Source organism: Aulonocara sp. 'chitande type north' Nkhata Bay, linkage group LG17 (genome assembly GCF_057382095.1).
Source record: "Aulonocara sp. 'chitande type north' Nkhata Bay isolate Kocher_YH1m ecotype deep benthic linkage group LG17, A_spYH_male_GT1.1, whole genome shotgun sequence".
Taxonomy (NCBI): domain Eukaryota; kingdom Metazoa; phylum Chordata; class Actinopteri; order Cichliformes; family Cichlidae; genus Aulonocara; species Aulonocara sp. 'chitande type north' Nkhata Bay.
The window spans coordinates 26410935-26435126 of NC_141360.1; the positions used below are offsets into that span (position 1 = coordinate 26410935).

At 41.3% G+C, this 24192-nt stretch overlaps 1 protein-coding gene across 3 annotated transcripts in view; it reads left to right on the forward strand.

Annotated features, from left to right (window-relative positions):
• Nucleotides 1-24192, forward strand: part of acss3 (acyl-CoA synthetase short chain family member 3) — a 65117-nt gene that overhangs the window by 30643 nt on the left and 10282 nt on the right. For 2 of the 3 annotated variants that reach the window (XM_086269670.1, XM_086269671.1), the window contains exons 10-15: nucleotides 16264-16359; nucleotides 16548-16611; nucleotides 18602-18683; nucleotides 19244-19366; nucleotides 19447-19546; nucleotides 19651-19826. In XM_086269670.1, coding sequence (XP_086125796.1) covers nucleotides 16264-16359; nucleotides 16548-16611; nucleotides 18602-18683; nucleotides 19244-19366; nucleotides 19447-19546; nucleotides 19651-19826 — 641 coding nt within the window. Of the gene's footprint in view, nucleotides 1-16263; nucleotides 16360-16547; nucleotides 16612-18601; nucleotides 18684-19243; nucleotides 19367-19446; nucleotides 19547-19650; nucleotides 19827-22139; nucleotides 22246-24192 lie in introns of all 3 variants that reach the window. The other variant, XR_015125784.1, reaches the window with a different exon arrangement.

Below are 24192 nucleotides of genomic sequence, written 5' to 3' on the forward strand. Positions count from 1 at the left end.
TGAGTTCCACTCATAAAATGACAGTCTCTGGAGTAAGGGGACAACTTGGTCATCGGCACAAACTCCTTTAAACCTTTATCCAATGAACCTTAGATTTGGACCTTTTTCTAAGGATCATTTGTACATACGCTGATCTCATGGTTTGTGCTGTTACATCACAGCAAGAAGGTTCTGGGTTCAAAGCCACCTGGGGCCTTTCTGTGTGGAGAGAGTAATACTTTTCAGGGTAATAAAGTGGTTCATACTTTTTCCAAGGTGGCCACATTAGAAACTGTGACTGTTGTGGAGGGCTGTGCCAAAAGCTGAACTAAATTTCTCAGTGTCTTGAAAAACTGCAACTTCTTTGTCCTCCACTTACCTAATCTACTGATCTAATCTCAGTTTTTTATGGACACACTACACACCATGTTGAGAAATGCCAAGTCTTTCAACCAATATGTCTGTGGGAATTACCTTATTGGCACAAAACTATTTTATACTTGTCAGACTGTGTTATCTTTGACATTTTTTCATAGTTTCAACTAAAGAATTGAAAACGTCAATTTTTGTGATAGGCTGCTAGCAATAAAGGTCTAAAGATACAATTTAAAATGAGTTCTTTGCTAAGTTGTTTGTTATTTGTAGACACAACAGTGGTTTATACCTTTAGTTGGGTGCGATCGTGGCTCAAGAGTTGGGCGTTCGTCTTGTAATCGGAAGGTTGCCGGTTCGAGCCCCGACTCCGACAGTCTCGGTCGATGTGTCCTTGGGCAAGACACTTGCCTTGGGCAGACCTTTTTGATGTTTAAATGTTATATGGGTCAGTGTTAAGTGGCTTAACAAAAAAATCTTCCTGTGAAATGGTCAGGTACAAGGACTGGACTGAAAACGAGTAAAAAAGCAGCCAGTGAAAAGCTTTGAAAGCCCGTCAGTAAGCGTGGAGAATTGTTGCTCAAGACCACTTTACAAGAAAGTCTGGCTCCTTGGAAGCAGATGATGCTTTAAAAATGCTGGATGTAGCATGTTTAAGACACGTCTGCGGCCTCTGGATTTAAAAACTATTACAAGCAGGACTTGATCTCAGACATTTTCTCCGGACTTGCATGCAACACTAAATTTAAATCTTCTTTGCTGCGAATATCTAATTGTGCTAATGAGCTCGAGTTTGACTAATTTGACCTTGTGATTACTTTTCTCTCTGGAGTACTTACAGTGCAGATGAGATTAGTTTTCTGAATCATTTGCAGTGGACTCAATTATTTTTCAGCCTCCCTCTGTCATGCGCTGACTCATCCTGTTTCAACCAGACATGGCACCACGCTGCTCTTTTTTTTTTTTTTTTAACACCTAACCTTTATTTTGGTTGTTTTTATGCTGCTTTCACATATATACAGATATTGGAAAATGAATGAACACCCCTTACTCACCCCCACCCACCTAATGTATATCATAGTTTAGGCCATCTGACGCGGCTGGCAACCCCAGCTCACTTCTCCTTATGTTCATATGAGCAAATGTCTGCCATTTTGAAGCCTGATAATAATCTAAGTGCTATTTTAAGACCCAAGTGCCATTGGTGAGGGTGGAGGGAGTTGATGATGGAGGTTGCTGATGTCACTGGTGTTGCCTGGCAACAAATATGTGTTTCCAGTTGGCAGGTTTTGGCTGCTTCACCAGTGAGTGGTGACGGATGGACCCACAGTAGTGGTGTTTTTAGATCGTCCTGACTCTGTCTGGCTTTCTCTCTCTGTTTGTCTTTGTTTCTTCGACTCAGTCTGACAGACGGCAGATGCTTTCGCAAACAGAATGAAATTATCTCAAAAGTGAACTGGACCTCCTCAAAGTATCTGTCATGTCAAATAAATTTGTAGAATTGAGAAATGTCTCCCCACGGCTTTTGCCGAATGCTTTGCTGGCACAGCAGTGGACTCTAAACATCCTCCTCTTCTCAGTAAGATAGCGAAGGGCAGTTTTAGGCAACCTTATTGAAAACGCATAATAAAATAAGCTTTTAGCATGCCAGCACTTGCTGTTGGAAAAGAGAAAGAGTGCTCGGCTGGATCAAAGGTTAATAAAGAATCTTTACCTAACGGTTCAACAGGGATATTTTACTCTGCTGTGTTAATTTAAATCAGGATATCTGAGAGTCTTCATGGATATTTTATTATTAGAGTGGTTTGTAACCTTTTTGTGGCACATATTACTCATTTATGTTTATGGTCTGTATACAACTCAGTTAAATATCACATAGGCTGGACCAGTAAAACCTCTGAATAATAACCTTTTACTGTTAAGAACATATCAGTAGTTCATAGTTCACATTTAGTGAGCGATCCACTTGCAGAACAGCCTGAGATGACATTTATTTAAAAAAAAAAAAAAAAAAAAAAGCAAGCATCAGGGATGAAAAAAGCAGCCTGAGACACTTGGACGGTGGCCCCAGTGGACAGTTTTCATTGTTTTAAACATTCAGTTTCACTTCTGCTCTTTTTTATGTTATAACTCTGGTCTTCTCTGCAGTGGAAGCAGCAACAGCAAAAGCAAGAGTGGTCCACAGACTGGTTGGTTGTTACATGCTAGCGACGGTAAACGCCTAGATGACAGTCTGCAAAGCTGTGCGCAGGCTCTGCAAAGGACCAACACACAACCATGAAATTTAATTGAATTGAACCATGCCGGTTCCGTTAACCATGTTGCTGCTGCCTAGTAGTAAGGCAGGCTGTCGGTAATGTGTTTTTCAGTAAGAAGACAGTAAGAGGAAAAAAAAGACCCCTCATCCTCCTTTGAAATGTTCACACTTTTGTACAAAGCCATTGCACCTGACTGGCCAGTTCTGACCAGTGGGCTCTGTTTGACACCCATGCATTAGCCTGTAATAGGTTTGATATGGTATGAGAATATAATAGAATGATAGCTTGGGGTGTTGAATGTTTTACTACAATTATTTTAACAAGTTTTCTTCACTGCTTTGTAGAAGATTTGACATTCATTGAGTGAGTTGGTGATACCTGGCTTTTTTTTTTTTTTGCAACATTTTTTTTCTATTTACATCATTTTTTTTCTATTTACATCATTTTTTTCCCATTTTTTTTGTTTTTGTTTGTGTGTTTGTTTGTTTTGCATGGTCTATTTGCTGGTGTTTTCTTAAATTGCAGGACATTTGACTGTAGCTATGTCCAAAGTTTTTGAGTTGGATGTTTAACAATCACATATGGGGTGTTCACATAGATTCATAAGTTTCCATAAATTATGCAAAAGCTTGTCTTTAATATGTTTTAATAGCCAGGCTAAACCAATATCTGTGCTCTTATTAATTTCTTGCAAGTTCTTCTCACGACCCTGGTGGGAGATGTTATTGCATAGCCACAGATTAGTCAGTTTTGAGCACCACATGTAAATGAGATGGTGCATCTGAAGGGGTTTATCCTGGAATAGAGCAGATGATGAGATTATTAACTCATGGGCCCAAGTTAATATGGCGGGGAAATGAGAAATTAAGACATGGCAAGAACCAATTAACCACAATTATTTAGGTGGTTACTTTGAATCTTCTGTCTTAAATGATAGGAAGAGAGTAATACCTTTAATATCAGTGGTTATTAACAGTAAAAATGCATGTATACAACCATCAGTAAAATCTGAACATTTGGAAATTTGGTCCAAAATGAAGTTTAAACAGTTTTTTTTTTTTTTCCCCCCTCCACTACACTTTGGCCATGCCCATCATGTGTCGTCCTTTTTATCTACCTCGGGAATTTACATCGGCCATTGTAAGTGCCGTTTATATTCCACCACAAGCGGACACGGTCACTGCCTTATGCGAGCTGCATGAGGCACTCACACAGCACCAGACACAACACGGGGGACTTTAATAGCGCCAACCTCAAACGTGCAGCGCCGAACTTTTATCAACACATCACCTGCCCCACCAGGGGTGAAAGGACACTGGACCACTGCTACACTACGGTCAAGGACGTATAGCTTTTCAAAAACTGCATAAAAAGCGCTTGCAGGAACAAAACCATAATATTCCAGAAACACGCTTCGCCGTTCCTATCAGCTGTTCGTAACACTTCCCACAGTGAAATGATGCACATGCTGTTTTCTTTGCAAATTTGCATCATAGGATTGTTTTTTGTTTTTCCTGCAGTATATAAAAATTGCTGTATCTCCAAAATAAAACTATGAAGACACTCAAAATAAATTTCCTGTGGTGGGAAACTATTTTTTGCAACTTTATTGTAAAGTTTTGAGGGATAAACCTCTTAAACTTCTCCAAGTAGAAATATATGTAAACAAAACAAAAGCGATTTTCAATTTTTTTTGTAGTTTATTGCACTTTTTTGCAATTTATGTAATTACTATGGACTTAATGCATACATATTATTAAAATATGGGCTATAACAGTTGTATTGATGTATAGCAACTTGAAATGCTCCCACAAATGGCACTACAGCATGTAAAAAAAAAAAATAATATAAGCTCTGGTGGACTTGGTTCTATAGTAGGTCTTAAAGGGTTAAATAAATATCGTCAAATAATCGTGATCTCAATTTCAGTGAAAATAATCGTGATTATCATTTTTGCCATAATCGAGCAGCCCTAGCTGCTGTTATTGTGTATATATTTATTTATATTTAGATTTCTTCATACATTCTTATATAGTTCTATATTGTGTATTGTGTATTTTGTTGTACAGTTATTTTATTTTCAACTTTAATTTATATATTTTATCTTATTCTTTCCCAGTTAAATTTACCCTTCATTCTAATTTGTGTTGTACAGTTATTTCATTTTTAACCTTAATTTATATTTTATTCCTTCCTAGTTAAATTTACCCTTTTTAATTTTTCATATTTATTTCCTATCTTATTCATAGCCTTTTCCTTTTTTGTTTTCTTTAGGTCACGAGCAGTTGTCCAAGCATTTCACTACATATCGTACTGTGTATGACTGTGTACGTGACAAATAAAATTTGAATTTGAATTTGCATGACGCACAGTTTCAAAGCTTTGGGGATTTATTAATGGATCAATCCAAAGTTCTTCCTTCAACACATTTCCCTCGAGTGTTCCACACTTCAGCTTTGGATTGGCTAATTGGTGGCAGGGATCTGAAAACTGACTTCAGCACTGCAGAAGTGTTTTTCAACATTGCCTCTGCACATCATCAAGAATGTTAAATCAGACTCATGATGTGTGCAGACTTTCAGCCTTAATTCACTGGATTTAACAAAAATATTAAAACTGTTTAAGAATTACAGCCATTTTTCTACATAGTTCCCAATTGCTCTTTAAAGCACAACATATATTTTGGTCATTATTTAAAGCTTTTGCTATGCCACATTTGAGAAAATTAGCTTTACTTGTAAAATCCATGGAGCGCTACATCTGTGACGCTTCATTTTGGCCAGCCCGGTGAAAACTGGAATTGCAAAACCGCCATCCCTTTGCCTCACACGGTTGATATTCCTCCCCATACCTCTTGCAGATAGGCCAGTCCCTCAGTGTCTTCTTGTATCCTAAATAAGAATACATTTCTTTTCAGTAAATTGTTCCTGAATCATGTCATCCTGCTCTTGCCCTCCTTTGGGAAAAGCATGGAAAGCCTTAGCTTCGTACCTCATGTCATTCAACAACAAGCAAGCCCCCCCCCCCCCCCCCCCCCCCTTCCCACTGTCGCTCACTTGGTCTCATTACAGTGCAGCAGAGACAGTAGCGCAGATGTCGTGGCTCCTGTAATTACATCTCAGAGAGCTGAGGTGCCACGTTTGTGTTACCTCGTTGTTTACCGGAAGCCGCTGTCATCAGCTCTCCAACCCGGGAATTCGCTTGGCATTCATTCCAAAGCATTGTTGTCTGCTGAGGTTTTTAAGGCACAAGATGGGGGTCTTTCATTAGCAAGTTAAGTAGTGCATTTGTATGCATAAACTTAGCTCTGAGCGAACGAGCCGCGCTGTCTGAGAAGTGATAAGGGAGGCAGTGTTTTTAGCTGATGAGATGAAATTGCCCCTTGAAGAGCTGTAAATGAGATGTGTGCATGCTGTTTGCAATTTCTCATCCTGGTTTTCATGCATGTCTTTTGTATGCAGCTCAGCAAGCTTTTGCAGCTCCTGCAGCATGCTCTTCCTCATGCATTTTGCTTCCTTTCTTAACTTTTCTTCATTCACCTATAATTTCAACTTTCAGCTCAACCCAAAAGGCTTAGCTAACAAAGCCTATGCTAACTGCCTGTACTTTACTCTTCAGTTGCCAGTGATGGTGTGTCTGACCAGTAAAGTCTGCACTGTCCAGCACAGCAGAACTAATCCCACCGCTTTGTAGCAAGACTTGTTTTGCACTCGTTCTGAGAGCAAATGCTGCCACGTCTTTTACAACTGCACCCATTTCGTATCAGCGCGTGCATCTCTGCAGTCTCCCTCAAAAGCATTATTCGTGAAATTTCATGGTGTTTCTCTTTCACAACCGTTTTTTTACAAGGTAGATAGATTCTTGACTTTGTGTAGGAAGAGCTGAAACATTTATTATGAAGAAAAACGATGTGGGGAAAAAAGGGCGTATTTCATTGTCTGGCGAAGGAGCTTGCAATCTATTTTCTTTCTCTCGGTTCTCATGCTCCTACACATCAGCCTCTTTTACATTGACCTTGGGTCGCCTTTTTTTAAGCTCTCAACTAAGTTACCCCAGCAACAACACAGGAACAGGACAACTTCAAATACGACTGTGCATATGTGTTGTTGTACAGAAAGCACTCTCTGAGCTTTGTCTCTCAGGATTGCTGTTTACTGCACATGACTCATGCAGTGCTTATTTACATGTTACAGCTGCTGCTGTAGGGCTGTAAGTAAGATTTAATCTCCTTACATACCTTTCACAAATGTCTGACAAATGAAGGAACATACTGTTACTTAATTACTTTTCACTGTTTTATTGTTTACTTGTGCCAGTATCTAAGTTTAGCATTTATAATGAAGAAGGTTAATTGGCATCAGGTGCATCTGAAGTCACAAGTGCAGTTAATTGGCTTCCCTCAAACTTGATTTTACCATCACAGTATATCAGCAAATATGTAAGCTTTTTACCTGATTTATATAATCCTTTTGGGAACTTTTAGGGCATTGAAAGAGAATAATAATGACTAATAATGGTTGTCACAGTTTATTTGAAGATTACTATTTGCTTTCTTATTAACTCTGCACCTCAAATTGATGGAGACCCAAGCAAAGTTCTGTAAATCTTCCAATTAATAAATAAATAAATAAGAAGCAAACTTGTGTATTTCTAATGCATGGTGGATCTCCTTCAGTGTGCTGTGTTTTCTTGAGATTGAGGTTCTAATTATGCCGGGTGGTGTTGGCACATGAGTTTCAAAAGATTTGATGGCATTCATAAGGTTTTTCTCTGTAAATACATATATTTTTGAAAAGTAGTTTGTAATGAATAAATAACAGAGTAATAATATTCAGCTGCCTCTCCAGTGAGTCTGTCCTCTTCTGGATGGACTCTAGAGCAGAACAATTTCAATTCAGTTTTATTTACATAGTGCCAAATCACAACAACAGTTGCCTCAAGATGCCTTATAATTTAAGGTATAGACCCTACAATAACCCAACAATCAAAATACTCCTTTTGAGCAAGCTCTTTGCGACAGTGGGATGGAAAAACTCCCTTTTAACAGGAAGAAACCTGTGGTGGAACCAGGCCGAGGGAGGAGTAGCCATCTGCTGCTGCTCCTTCCTGGTTGTCGACTTGTCATTGACAAGCTACCAGTCAACGAGAATACCCTGAGATAATGTAACTTTCTGACACTAATAATGAACATAATTACAGTAAAGAGTAATTAAAGGTAGCTTAAAGTTTTTTCAATATAACCTGAAATGACAAGCCCATAAAACACTGAGTCCAGAGAGTGAGGAAGCTGATCGCCATTTTCCAATAGTAGTCATTGTAGCCCTGTGCTGGCGCCCCCTGCTGGTCATTAAAATAGGCAGGCTTAAGACACTTGTACACTTTCAGTTTTTGTGATCTAGAAACTGTTTTCATTTTTTATGCTTTCTATGGAAGTGATCTAAAATAGTGAGAACAATTACAAAGAGAGTGGCCAAATTTTAAATTTTAAATGAGTGTGTTTTTTTTTTTTTGTTTTTTTTTGTTTTGCATTTTTCCCCCCTGTAGAAGTGTGTTCACATGCCCCACTATATTTACTCACCTTTGCCTGTGCTGTCATTTGCTGCTGAGCAGATGGTGTATAGGGAGACTTTTTAGAGCGGTTTTCCTGCCAACAGTTGCCCCCTCTGAGGTATACTCACCTCCCATGTAGTTTTATTTTAGATTTATTAAATCAGCATTTCATCTATTTTCATTAATGCTACAAGATTGCACTTGAGTTACGAGTGTTTTGGTCTCCCCTGGGTTTTCAGGTTTCATATTGTAACATCAGACTAGACACTGCCACCCATCCTTTTGTTTCACTCAAGTCCTTGTTGCCTGTTTTCCATGTAAGCCCTAAAGACAGAGTAGAAGCACGGAGAAGGGTGTTATATCCTTTGTTTTTGCAAACTAATATGCCGCTCGAGTAGTTACAGAGACGAAACGGAGTGCAGGATCATCTTTGTTTTTCCTGAACAGCAGTTTCTCTCCAAGCTGCTGGTAATGAGCTCGGCACTTCGATTGCACCTTCTCAGCTGAAATGGCGCCACCAAATCTCCCATTCCGCTCTACCAACGTGTCCTCCAGCATCCCTCCCCCTCCCTCAGCCCATTCATCACACTGAAAATGGCTCTCTCACTGGCGGAGCTCATCTCCAACAGGTCGAAAGAAGATTGATTTGTTTGTGTACAGAGGGATAGTGAAAAGGAAAAGACTGAGGTGGGAGCTGAGATAGATTGATGCCAAGCTGTGTCAGACAAGCACATAGACAGCCCAGCAGTATCAGTATGTATGTGTATGTGTGCGTGTGCTCAGCTCCAGCCCCCAGATGTTTTAACTTCTTCTAGCATTTACTCAGCCTCAGCCCATGCTGTCTACCTTTCGAATGCAGCATATTTAAACTCCCCCGCACAATGTGACTAGAATAATAGCAGTGCCAGTATTTTGTCAGTTTGAGCTCAATAAAGATGTCTTGAGCCGAACATTTTGGACATGTTACCTTACGGGATGAAATGGTGACCCTTTTGAAGGTGCGTGCGTGCGTGCGTGCGTGCAGTCAAGTTTTTGGGGTAATGGCTGTCTCCTGAAGTATTCAATAAAACGCCTCGAATGTGATGCATGCTGTGAAAATGTCAGGCTGTCAAAAATATTTTTTTAGGTAAGCAGGATAGATGTTTTAATCATTTTTGTTTGGGTGAGCCACAGGGTATAGAGGTGTAAGTGGATATCTTTTGCTGTGTTGTGTTTCCACACCTCAGGAACTTTCCCTGGGGACTGAAAACCTTTGAAAGAACTCTGTGTTTCTCCACAAAAAAAGTTCTCAAGAAAGTATTTTAGCTCCCAAAACTTACAGAAACCTACTGGTGCTGTGTTGCTCTTCGTCTCTGTTCGTGTGTTTCCTTTTAGGGGTCGCCATAGCAGATCATCTGCCTCCATCTTGCCCTATAGCATCCTCTTCTGTCACACTAGCCCTCTGAATGCAGTCCTTAACTGCATCCATGAACTTCCTCTTTTCTTGGTACTCGGGAAGTAGGAAGGTTGGTGGTTCACTTCCCAGCACCGCTAGTCTGCATGCCGAATTATCCCTGGACAACACACTACCCATACATAATACCCAGAGTTTCCCCTGATGCATCCATTGAAGTGTGAATGTTAAACAAAGTGTTTAGGTATAGAATGTGTGTGATTGGCTGAATTAACCTTGTAGTTAAGAAAATGTGCTCAACATGCTTTGAGTGCTGAGTTAGAGTAGAAAAGCACGATATAAGAACCATTCCACTTACCATCCTGCCTGGCAGCTCCATCTTCAGCATCCTTTCTCTGCACAAGTCCAAAGCACCTCAGCCCTGCCTCTCCTCTAACTGTGTCTCCGGACCGCTCACCCTGAGCCGTCCCGCTGATATACTCATTTCAAATCTTGTCCCGTCTGTTAACTCTCAATGAAAGCTTGAACATCTTCAGCTCCACCTCCTGTCTTTTTGTCAGTGCCACTGTCTCAAGCTGTACGTCGCAGGTCTCTCTACTATCCTTCCACACCCACCGTCACAAATCCCCCCTTGACACTTGTCTCCACCCTGTCTGCACTCTCTTCCTCACTGGTGGAGGAAGAGAGTTGTCCTTTTGCACTGGTGGTGGGTTATTTGAACATTTATAATTTGAACATTTATAATTTCACTTGTTGCCGTCACACAGACACATCTGCCTGTGCTTTTAACCCTGCAGACTGTACATACTGTAACAGTAGACGCAACTTCTGTTTCTGAAAAGTGAAACTAATGTGGACGTGCTTGGAAACTTAAGAGAGAGCCTCCATGTTTCTCTGGGTTTATACGCATGCAGGGAGCAGGTTAATAAGGATGACAGGAAAAAAAAGAAAAAACATAACTGGATATTAGTGCAGGCACACTAAGGCTCATGTAACACCTCAGTAAACACATTTGAAATGAGTTTTACAGTTTCAGTTGCTAGTTTCAGCCATTAAATAAAACACGGTGTTCGTTTTGTACATCATGGTGTATTTGGAGTCAAATAGATGATAAAGCATGGAATTAAAACCTTTGTCTTATGTTGTCTGCAGACCAAAGCAAAGTTTTAATTACATACAGTGTCTACTGCAAAGCAAAGATACTATCGGCCCAACTTCATTCACAATAGTGAGTACACATCCTCCTTCCCAGCTTCAGAGAGGAGCACAAAGTGTGAAGAAGTTGGTGCTCTAGCAATTCGACCTAGATGATTTTATCAGGGTAGTCATAAAAAATACATTGTAAGTACATCCACAACACTTACTTGATTGCAGCTTTTGTACTTTGAAAGGAAGTATATCTTTCTTTCCTATTGCATCAGATATTAATGGGTTGAAAAATGAGTGTGAGTAATGTTAGGTGAAACAGTTTAGCGTCTGGAGTAGCATGCAGTATCCTCAAAATATATCCAGCTTTTGTAAGTCAAAGTGCTCCGGTCAAGGTTTCAGAAGGGTTTTTTCACATATAGCAGACCACTGAGATCTGAAGGATGAAGAAAACCTTGGAGATTTTAGTAAAGCTCTGAATCAGCTGTTGGAAAATTTCTCATCTTGCCTCACGTGGAAATACAAGCACCCGTGTTTTAGTGATGGAAGCAATTATTGAGAAATCTTTGCTTTATAAATCTTTGATTTCACGGCTGAAAGCGGCACAGCCACTTCTGATTTCCTGTATGGCTTGTTTAATGCTGAGGTCCAATTATAATGTCTCTTTTCATTTGAGTGTTGAATTTACTGGCTGTGCCTGGATCGCCGCCAGCGAGCTCTGGCTCCTGCTGTAAACAGCCAGGTTTAAACACTCCACTCAAGCTGACATGGTTCAGTAGCTGTGTCGAGCCCTAATCGACGTGCAATCCAGTAGAGCTTGTAAACGACCCTTACTGCATCCTCCTGGTTCAGACTGAAATTCTGATATTGGCTGATTGTCGGTATTGGTTTAATATTCAAAGCGAAAAGAAGAATATTATTGGAATCTATTATGATTACATGCGATCAGCTGTTTTTTATCATCTAACTTTGTAATAATTCTGCGTTTCTGTTCAATTATTTATTTATTTTGCACAGAAAAGTTAACTTCTGTTTTTCACAACATACTAAATGACATAAAACATTAGAGCATTAGAAGAGTATCAGCACGGATCTTGAAACACCAAATGGTGCATACTCTCATCTCTTAGTCCGATTAAAAGTGTGTGGATTTTGCAGTGCAAGGTGTAACGGTCAGCAGAACTGAAGAGAAATCAAATGGGGTTGACTGGTCAACAGGTGATGTCTCATCACACTATTGTAGCTGTTCTCTATTGTGCCGTCGTTGTCTCCAAACGATGACAGCAGTCACTCTCAGACATGTTGGGAAAGGTGTTTAAATAACTGCCATCTGATTTATAAATGCTAACACGTTAAAATCAGTTACCAGGTGGGTCAACCTGAATCCCCCCCTGTAAGGTGTAATACTTAAAAAAAATAAATCATTGGCAGTGAGTGCTGTTACCCGCTGTCAGTGATGGGTTTTGAACCCTGCAGAGAGTGGCTAACTTGTCACTGATGAGCGAGGTTACCAGTTCAGAGGCCACAGGGGTTGTGTTATGTGTTCCGCCAAAGATCCCCCGACACCCTCCCCCTCCTTTGCTCCATCATAATTTGCTAACTTAATCCCCCCCCTCTCAACCAACTGCAGCCTCCTCCCTTTGAAACCTGCTGTGCTGGATGTTGGAAGCGGCTCTGTCTGCCTGCACCTGTTTCGATTAGTAGCAGAGGGAACTTTATTATATACTAGATCAAATTCACATCTCAGAAAGATACAGAGCTACTTTTGTCCTGATCCATGCCAGTGTGTCATGTTTCAACATTCCCCCAAGATCTTCTAGAGCTACGTTGTGATGTGAAAAAACGGGTTCAGGGATTCAGATGAGCTGCAGAAGCTTCCATCTGAAGCAATTAGGGTCAACAGCCTGTGTTTGGAGTTGATGGGGTTTGTGGACACTTGTAAAACCACATGTAAGGTTTTCTTTTCTGCTGACCTTGCGAACCCAGACCTTGCAGTGATCTGGTAAAGCTGCAGTGGTAAGGATTGGTGGCTCTCAGTCTCCGTAGGAAATGCAGGCATTGTATTGTCTTTAGGGGGGAGCTGGTGATGGCAGACCAATTGAGATCTTTGGGGATGTGCATGCCAACATATTTACTTCTATCTCTCTGAACGTCTTGTGAGATGATTCACATTATTCCAACGATGAACAGCTGACTGTAATGTAAGACTTGCTGCAGGACCCTAGCCAAGGTTATGTGACTGGTGTCATGTAAACATGAACATGAATGCAGCTTTTGCATGCTCAGTCTTGTTGTTCACATGTCATAGAGTCACACGGTGCATTTTGATGAGATGTGCTGAATGTAAACAGAATTTTGCTTGTTTACAAGAAAACACCACGGGGCACCATTACCTCTGGATGTAAAGTCATTTTGGCGAAGAGGTTCCCGCTCCCGCCCAGTCTTTCATGTTCATTCACACAGGTGTGTAACTAGGGCTGCTCAATTAATCTAATTTTAATCACGATTACGATCTGGGCTTTCAACGATCATTAAAAATGACTGAGCCGATTATTAGCCACTCCCTCATTTATCCGCGACACCTTAAAGGCCAGTCCATGAAAATATTGTCGGGCATAAACCATCCGTGGCGCAAAAAAGGTTGGAGACCGCTGATTAAGAGGACCCGAGGGAAGCTCGGAAAGCTAAGCAGAAGTTATTTGGAGAGGAGAGTGACTGCCGCTGGTTGAAAAGAGGTAAAAAAAACTTCAGTGGTGTTGCACACTATTTTATATTATTTTTTAAAGTCATTGTTAACCCTTTAAAGCCGGTCAGAGCAGCACGCTCCGTTTTGTGTAACTATTTTTAAATCCCTGTAGAACCTGAACCGTGTAAGCTAGCGCAATAATTTGTTTTGCATATGAAACCGGAGGAGTTGTACTTACATCTTATGCCATCAGCTTGTCCTCGGCCACGGTTTCCTTCCACATAAAGCTTTGCAAAAATTGCATAAAAAGCACTTGCAGGAACAAAAACATAATATTCCAGAAACAGGCTTTGCCGATCCGATCAGCTGTTCGTAACACTTCGCACAGTGAAACAGACGTCAGCGCGAACTGTCGCATGTCCGCCATTTCCTGCCCGAAACCGGAAGTGACGTCATTTTCGCGGAAATGTAGTTTTTTACTTGTAGGCCTTAAAAGCCTCTACTGGTCATATTTGACTTTTCTGAATAGTTTCTGCTTAGAACTCGAATTGCACTGCTGGAAATAGTTTATTTTGATGCACCTGCTGTTTTCTTTGCAAATTTGCATCATAGGATTGTTTTTTTTTGTTTTTCCTGCAGTATATAAAAATTGCTGTATCTCCAAAATAAAACTATGAAGACACTCACAATAAGTTTCCTGTTGTTGTAAACTATTTTTTGCAACTTTTTTGTATTTAAAGTTTTGAGGGATAAACCTCTTAAATTTCTCCAAGTAGAAATGTATGTAAACAAAACAAAAACGATTTTCAATTTTTTTGTAGTTTATTGCACTTTTTTGCAATTAATGTAGTTACTATGGACTTAATGCATACATATTATTAAAATATGGGCTATAACAGTTATTTAGCAACTTGAAATACTCCCACAAATGGCACTACAACATGTAAAAAAATAATATAAGCTCTGGTGGACTTGGTTCTATAGTAGGTCTTAAAGGGTTAAATAAATATCGTCAAATAATCGAGATCTCAATTTCAGTGAAAATAATCGTGATTATCATTTTTGCCATAATCGAGCAGCCCTATGTGTAAACCATGCGAAGTCCTCTGTTAATGTAGTTTTCCCTCTGGCTTTAATGAGGGGGTGTGTCTGATTTTGTCATTTGCATAGCGGGCCTGCAGATTTGAATATTTTGCCATTTTCCTTTTGCTCCCTCAGAAGACGAGACATTTCTGCCACCAGCTCTACCCTCCTCCCCCGCTCAAGACATGATCCGATTTGGTTTTACAGTACCTGTCTGCATTCATTTGCATGTTAACGACCATCAAATATGTATGATACAAGCATCATATTTATACCACGTGCACTTCCTATAGAGTAGGCTCATTACCTTGTGAAGCAGCTTGTGCATCCATTTACATATTCGTCATGGGAAATATGAGGCATTTTAGCAACCCCTTATTTGTAAAGTGGTCCAATAAGCCCAGGCTCTGGTTGGCACTAAAATGCCAAATTTAAATGGGACCTAATATATTCTTGGACTCTACTAGAGTAGCTTTGCTTGATTAACTGTTTAAATAATACTGGGCTTTGGTACTGTCCGCAGCTCCATCCACTGTCAGACGAAGCGGTTTGAGGTCCTTTCCTTTTAGCTGCTCAATCGATGTAGAAAGCCAACCTCCTTGTGGCTAGGCAAAATTGTTGGTTGGCTGGTGATTGGTCACCAAGATGTTGAGCATGCAGCACCCAAAAGCTCCTGGGCAATCACTTTCAATAGCGTGGTGACTGCACAGGTTGCGGTTCGAGATTAGGGAGGGTTTGCAAATAATCTCCATCTTATTTATAAATGCTGGCAGATTCCCAACACATTACAATCAGTCTGTGCAGTCGGTACTGATGAGTGCAACTCATCTGCAGTCTGCTTCATGGAAAAATTGGACTTGACTCAAATGGAAGTATTGTGCAAGATTTCCGAGTGCTAATGTAATTTTGTCGTTAAATTACTGTCCTGATCGCAAATGGTCACGCTGCAGTCTCCAGCCACTATATTCCCTTGTGTGACTATAGCACTAGCAAACTTTGTTCTGATTGGCTGCCCCTCACAAACAGATTTGCAGTTGGAAGTGTATGAAAAAACTATGTAGAACATTTTCCAAAACTCTAAGTGTGTGTGTGTCTGCCTGTATGACCGGGGGGAAAAAGAGAAAATATAATAAGTTCCTTAAACTTCAGGTAAGATTATTCTTGCCCTTTGTGCAAACAGCATGTATAAAGAGATAAAATAAAAATAAAAAACATTTACATGGACGGATGAAAATGATAGAAATAACTGTGTTGTCTGTTACCTGTTGTGTGCATTTTTACTGAAACACGAGCTGAACTTAAGCAAATTCTCTGCCAGTGAGAATGAAGACACGAAGGCGGACTTTGTTCTCGTATTTATGCCGGGAGACTGACGTTCAACCACCAACTTAAAAGGGAGGACTGTTTCTGCACAGATGCTGGGCTTGCCTGCTGCTGTGTGATTTCTGATGTAATCTTCCCCACTGAGCTGGATTGATTCTGTTATTCCTTCGGTGGGTGGGCTAACAGGCCTGCCAGGCAAGTCTTTGCCGTTAATGGAGCATAGTTGTGTGGTGGAGTCGGGGAGAGCCCATAGGAGCTGTCATACTTTAGTTCAATGTAGGTTAACGCTGCTCACAGAGGCAACACAACGCCACACGGACTCTTTTGATCAGTGCCCCATGAAAGGGTTTTCATATAGGACAGTAAAACAGTTACATTACACCACATATCCAGAACTCTTGTGGTTTGGCTAAAACCTTGTGCCTCACTAATGAATTTTTCATGAATCCTTGTGTTTCTTTGTATCCTGTTAGAAACTGGCTCAGCTATTACTTCCAGTTGTATCGGTCTGGGAAACTCACTCACGCCACCTGCAGGCCAAGCTGGCAAACCGGTTCCAGGTTACAATGGTAAGAAATGACCTCTTTGTATTCAGTGTGTTACCCCCACGATTACAGCGTGAGGGATATCAGGGCAAAAGTGTGTCTTCTGATTGTAATTCCCTGTCTTACGTTTAAGCTTTTTGCGCTTCCAGTTTGCCAGCGGGGGGATAGAACCACCTCTGAATTTGAAATGCACTCTTTTCCCTTTCCTCTAGTCACAGTGATCGATGATAACATGCAGGAGGTGAAGCCAAGAAGCCTGGGAAATATTGTGGTGAGGTAAGCCAGGTGCATATGTTCACAGCAACGTGAGTGGCTTAGTTATCGCTTCATCTTTCTTTCTTCTGGGCCTCTTGGACACGGACATTAAAGATATTATATATTTGCTCTTTGTACACAAGTGAAATGTGGACTTTGAATCTTTTAGTCATTAAGGGTAATTATTCACTTTTGAAAAACAAGCATATGACTATAAATAGCACTCACTTCTATTGCTGGAGTTGGGAAGGCAGGGTGCACATGCGCATGTTCGTGAAAGAGAGTTACCTGTGTTAAGTGGACTTCATCAGGAAGCTATGACTCGCTTTGCAGGCGTATCTTCCAGACTTCTACCTATCTGTTATCACTTCACTCCCTTGTTCTTTGTAATTGCTGGTATTGACTCAGTGCTAAGGGGGACTTCCAAGGACTCCATGCTACAGTGCATCCTGAGATAATGATAGGCAGAGCTACACTCAGACAGGAACAGCTGTGCTATTGTACTTGCTTGTTGTATCCAGAAAGTCTGTGCCAGCCAAAACTCAAACAGCTTCATAAAGTTGTGTGAATATTTACAGAGTAAGCTTACAGACAGGAGGGAGAGTCTGTGAAATGTGTGATGTGGCTAAGAGATGTGTTACAGCTCTTAGCCACCAAAAACATGAACAGATTAAATAAACAAAGTGGCTGCAGGTTTCTTTTTAGCCTCCTTACACATTTTAATCATGCATGGTGACTGCATCCACCATGATTTGGTAACATGAACCCAAAATTAGAGGCAAAAAACCCCCCTTTTTTCGTCAATAACAATTTAAAAGTAGCTTAATAGAATACATTAATCAGATTTAGACTACGTCTTCGAAGAATCAGGCCTTTAGATTTAGAACTCACATGAGTTGACATGGAATGCACTCTCACTGCTCACTATATTAGGTACACCTTGTGTTACTGGGTTGTACCCCCCCCCGCATTAAAAACTGCCTTAACTCTTCATTCTTCATGGCATCGATTCAGTAATGTCCTGGAAACATTCCTCAGAGATTTTAGTCCATATTGGTACGATAGCATCTCACAGTTGCTGCTGATTTGTTGGCTGCACATCCATATATCCCATTCCAACAAATACTGACTGTGGAGGCCATTTGAGTACATTGAACTTATTGTCATGCATACAAAATCAGTTTGAGATAATTTAAGCTTTGTGATGCAGCACGTTATCCTGCATCAGCCATCAGAAAATGGTTAGACTGTGGCGATAATGGGACGGACACAGTCAGCATAAGTACTCAGGTAGGCTGTGACATTTAAATAATGCTCAAATGGTACTAAAGGGTTCAAAGTGTGCCAAGAAAAGATCCCTAACATCATTACACCATCAGCGTCAACCTGAATCATTGATACACAACAGGATGGATCCACGCTTTTGTGCTTGTTGTTTAAACTAAATTTCCACCCATCCATCTAAATGTTGCAGCAGAGCCATGTTGGCAGCAACAACCATGCCACATTCAAAGCCACTTTTCTTCACTATTTTAAGACTCTCTTTGAATTTCGGCAGATTGTGCTGACCATGTCTGCATGCCTAAATCCTCTGAGTTTCTACTATGTGATTGGCTGACTTACTGTTGTTTAAAATGTTATTAAAAATCTGTAAAATGTAAATTCTTTAGACACCATAATGGAATTTGTTTGTTACAGGATTGTTGCATAAATTTAAATGTTCTGCTTGTAGTGAATAAACCCATGCAGAGGGTTGTTTAGTTTAAAACCTGGGAAATTGGGCCATTTGCTCAAGAACTGGGTCTTTCCTGTCTCCTTTTAAACAAACGCTGAGTTTTATTGTAGGACGAGCCCTTTACTGCCCTTTAACGTTGGATACACTGACTCTCTGAGTTTAAACAATAAATCATTAATTTATCTAGGTAATTTATCTGTGTTGCTATATAGAAGCTTTCATGAATCTGACTTTTTCATACAATTATCTGAATTAATTTTGTACTTCTTCTTTAAGATTGCCTTTACCACCTGGGGCAGCATTGTTTTTATGGCAGAATCAAGATCTGTTCAAGAAACTCTACTTCACAAAGTTTCCAGTAAGCTGTTTCATAATTACTTTAGAAATTCTCGCTGGTCATCGAGTCATTGGGATTAATTTATATGTGACTGTCGGTATAGTGCAAAAGACTATTTCCCTTTTTTAAATAGTCAAATTAGTCACAAAAGAGCAGAATAATAAAGACAATAAAGAATTCTCCTTCAGCACCCCTGACTAATTCAGTGATTCTTGAACCTTTTCCAGGATTAATCATTTAAAAAGCTTAAAAAGATTTAAAACCTGTATTTATTTGAACAGTTTAAGCAAAACACCCACCCAAACTCCACAGTGAATTTTAGTAAAACAAAAAAGTCAGTTGTTTGTTTATTAAAACAAAACAATTGTTCCTGTATTATCCACACCCCAGCTGCAGAGGCTTTGTGGACCACAGTTTGACAAGCCGAAATAATATAGGAAGAGGTGTCCCTCTAGTGTTAGACATGTTGCATTGCAGATCAACTTTAGGTATTTGTAGCCCTTAAACATGAGTGATGTTTAAACTGTCTGGATGAATTGACTTTAAGCTGCTCTTTTAATCTGATCCAAATGTGACTTAAGGGATTCTACGACACCATGGATGCTGGTTTTATGGATGAGGAGGGCTTCCTTTACGTCATGTCCCGGTCTGATGATGTCATCAACGTGGCAGGCCACAGGCTCTCTGCTGGAGCACTGGAGGAGGTATCAGAGCAGTTACAGGTGTTGATGAAGAGGATGCGAATGTTTCTCTGAGGGTTATAATTTGTGTTTTTTTTTAACAGTCAGTGCTGCAGCACGCTGCAGTGGGAGACTGTGCTGTGGTAGGGCAAGAAGACTCTCTGAAGGGTCATGTTCCTTTGGCTCTGTGTGTGCTCAAGAATGGTGAGGAATACTCACTGGGTGTCATAATTTTGCAAGGAATTTAGGGCATAAAATAAAACTACCCGGCGGTATTAACGTTTTATGCTTTGCGCTACACGTCTCAGGTGTGCAGAAAACGGAAGAGGAGATCGTGAATGAGATTGTGAAACTTGTGAGAGACACCGTCGGTCCAGTGGCTGCCTTTAAGAAAGTGCTCTTTGTCCGCGGGTTGCCAAAGACACGTTCTGGAAAGATTCCTCGCTCCTCTTTATCCAATCTGGTCAATGGCAAGCCCTACAAGGTAAGACTCAGCTGTTAAGGACACATGTAGTGCATTATTATCATCAAACACAAGTAGATGCTGAAGGATAAAATCTCTGAATGAAATTTTTTTTTGCTTTTGCAAAGGCTTTACAGCAACTCTGGAGATGGTAATGCTAATTTTGCTACTTAGAATTTGAGCGACGATGGTGCATTAGTAAACCACACACTCACTCAAAACAAAATTGTGGCTCTTTTGAGTTTTCAGTCTCAGTAGTCTCCAGGAGAGAATAACTTGAGAATATCTCCTCATATGGTGGATTTGTCAACAAAATTTTCAGCTGCACAAAACGTTTCAGTGTGACAAGGATTCCTGCATTGATTCCTCAGAAAACATTCTGTTTGTTGTTGTTTTCATGCATTGTGCCTTCACTGTGCAGGAGGAAGAACACACAGCGCCCACTCTCTCGCTGTGAAATTTCTGGACTATTACTTGTGCTATTTATCACCATCAAAGTTGTGCTTTGGACTAGAAACCTGGCAGCTTCAAGACCATTAATATCAAAATAATAATATCAAAAATGTCTTCAAAGGGGGGAAAAAACTGGGGACTAAGTGGGTGTATTGCAAAGATCAGACCAAGAAGAGAGCGTGCATCTGAAAAAGGTAGAAAAAAGAACACAAGGGTAACAGCAAAAGACCCGCAGGAATCTTTAACTTGCTAAAAATACTCATTAATGTGCCCATCATAAGGAAATGTCTACTGACTTATCAAAATAAAAGCAAAAACTCCAAAAATAAATATATTAAAAGAAAAAAGAATAAATGAACCACTTAAAAGGTAGTTTCAAAATTCTTATACGTTTTTTTTTTTTCCATGTGTTAAGGTTCAAAATACAATGTAAGGTCAAAAACTTCAATTTATATTTAATGCAGAGCTGGTTATATACTTCTAATGAACTAATAATGCCATATTAAAATAATGAATGAAAATGAGAAAAACATCCCCTCCTTATTTTACAATTCCCTCTGTTGACCTCTGGAGAATCCAGAGGTCACAAACAGTTGTTTCCCCCCTTGGCCTACACATTCAGTTCTACATGCATCATTGGCATCATGGACATTGGAGTAAGGACTCCAGGGTCCACTGCCCTCACAGACATACCTTTTAAACATTCTTCTGGCACAAGGGATGAGACAACAACAACAAATAACCATAATACCCACCACAACAGACAAAGAAAACATGACCGAAGCGATAACCCCCTTCCACCGTCCGAACACTGAGGTCAGCCAGCCTTCCAACGGACTATCAACACCGGAGTGATCATGCATAGTTTCAGAAAGGCTCTTTAGGCCCTCCAGAGCCTTGGTTACCGACACATTTGGAGCAGTCTTGTTTGGAATAAAATTACAACACTGATCGGCCAATATAGAACAAACGCCCCCTTTTTTCCGCTAACAACATCAAGGTCCATTCTATTCTGCACTCCCATTAACGAGGTCGGACCCACCTGCTCCGCCAACCCCTCCATGCCGTCTCTGGTGAGGTTAGAGAGCCTCAGTACATTATAGTGAACATAATTGATCCTATCTACGTTCTTGCGTTCTTAACCCTTTTGGATCAACCCCCGCTATTTCCACCCCCAGAACCAAATACATAGATTGTTTGCGATGCCAATTCCCCAATGATAAGGTTAACGCGTTTCCAGAGGGGCTAAAATCCCTCTGTAGTTTAAGCTCGTTTTCTGATCCTAGTTCTAACGGTTCCCAATTTTGCCCAGTGTAACCCCTTACCTGGTCCCAATTACGGCACCAGCTGTCATATGGACGATTTCCCCTCTCGCAGTGCGTACTCACTGAATAATCCCAACAGAGCCACACATTATATCCCCTCCAGGCACTGCCGACGTCCCTACAATTAACAACATCACACAGATCAAACATAAAAGAAATTGTGGGGCCAATAACATAATCTAATTCTAAACCACCATATGTGCTGAGACACTCATCCTTTTTACCAGAGACCTCGCGCTTCACTCTTGCCCGCAGCTTTAAATCACTATAGATCACGCGTGATGTAATTGGTGTATCAAACAACGCCGGACTGGCATGGCCTCCGTGCTCAGACTGGTTTCCCGGGTCGGTCTGCAACAAACAAATCAAAAAACAAATAGCCATGATTAGCAACATAATTGACATCAAACTCATAATAATTTTTAACATTGTGATGGCTTTTGAAACTCTTCTTTCATCACCAGTGTCTAATTGTTGTGATGGCATGGTGGTATGTGAATGTTATGGTGTAGTAAAAAGTTCAAAGCCCTTTATCAGAGCCTCTCTCTTGTTCTAGGTGTTCAGTGTGGTACCGCTCCTTTTCGTTGGCGCGGCGATCTCCTCCTAGGCTGCTCTTCTTTCTTCGACCTTCCGGGTAGACCACCGGTCGGCCCGTTGCACAGGTGTGAGGGTTTATTCTGCCTCTCAATTTCACCTGTGTTGGGTGGAGATTGATCCTTCCCCACCAAGCCCACTGCGTCCAGTGATACCAGGTGTCGCCTTTCCCCTTCAGTTGGACTGCTGTCGCCGTCCGAGCCGATACCTCGTATGGACCAATCCAGCGGGGTTCCTTCCACTTGCGTTTGATGACTCTCAGCCACACTGTTTTCGCGTCCGGGACCTCTCCTTCTCCTGTGGGCCCTTCACCAGCCGCCTGTTTTGTGAAACTGGACACAAGCGCCTTTAACTCGTTCCAGTAGTCTGCGTGGGACCGGTTCCCCTTTTTGTCCCGTTCAACCGAGCCCACCGTCCAAGGTGCCGGAAACTGTCTCCCTGTTTGCAGCTCAGGATGCCACCAATGACACAAGTTTCTCTCCATCTGGGCTATCCCCACGTGGGCGAGTCCGTGGGCTTCATCCACCTTCTGTTCTGCCATTTTGGCTGTCAGCACGGGGCGCCCGTCTGGCCCCCTCCACAAATTTCCATCCTGCCAGGCTCCTTTGTTTTTCCACACCCCCTTTTCCTCTGGGGATGCCTCCTCCTGGGCCTGTTTGACTTCCTCAATCAGGTCAACAGATATCTCCTCTTCTGGAGTTACCTGTATCATTTTTCTCTACGTCCTTTGTAGCCTGCGGCCTCCTTCGCGGCTTCGTCTGCTCTCTGGTTTCCTTTTTCCACCATGCTGGTTCCTTGGGAGTGAGCTTTGCATTTTATAATACTCACCTCCTCTGGGTCAGCCAAGGCTTTTTCCAGTTCCTCCATTTCATGTTTGTGGGAAATAGGTGCATTGGTTGCTGTTCTGAATCCTGCTCTTTTCCACTGAGGCAGCTCCACTTGCGCTGCTCCAAACGCATATGCCGAATCGGTGTAGATGTTCACTCTCCTGTTCTTGGCTAGTCTCAAAGCTCGAGCTAGGGCTATCACTTCAGCTCTCTGGGCCGACTGCTTTCCCTCAATCCTTCCTGACTCTCTGACCTGATAATCTCCTTCTACTCTGCAAACCACCGCACACCCTGCTTTCAGTCCTCCTTCGTCTCGGTGGCAACATCCATCGGTGAACCAGTCCTCAGCTCCCGGTATGGGTTCGGCCTTCAGGTCCTCTCTAATCTTTTCCTCAATCTGTGCTCTTTTGGCGCAGTCATCAAATTTGGGGCCTCTAAGACTTTGCTCAGTCTCTGTTGTGCCCGTGGTGACATACAAAATGCTTGTGAATTCACGTATGCCACTATGCTATGTGTAGTAAGTATTTTTAGTGGGTGTTCTCTCACTACATGTGCTGTTTTTTTGGATAATTCTAGCGACCCCTGCTGCATGTTGTGTGCATGTAGGATGCTTTGCTTCTGTTGGATGTAGTTTTACACTTACATACATGAGCACATCTCTACCCCCCCCCCCCCTTTTTTTTCTGAAACAACACTCCATTCACAATTGAGTTTGTTTCAGAAACATCCAATTAGAATGGCTCATCATAGTTGGGTGTGACTAAATCTTAGGCCCTTTATAAATCCTGTTTTACCCTAATAAATGCGACTTCAGCTTCAGGCGTCCAAGGCAGCTCAGCCTTAAGGTGTCGAACGCCAACTTGCTTCATTAGGCCCCTTAAAGGGGCAGTTTTACCTGCATAATCCAGAATGAACTGCCTGCTGTAACCTGTTAAACCAAGAAAAGAAAGCATTTCTCTCACAGTTCGCGGTTTTGGGTGTGTCAGAATTTGGTCTCTGTGTGTGTTCATCAAACCCACTGATTTGTGTGCGATTACCCGGCCCAAAAAGGTCACTTCAGGGCGAACTAACTGCAGCTTGTCTTTACTTACTTCAAAGCCGCATTCCGCCAACCTATTCAACACAACGAACGACGCCGCTGTACAATCCGCTGCTGACGGGGCTGCAATGAGAAGATCATCAACATAT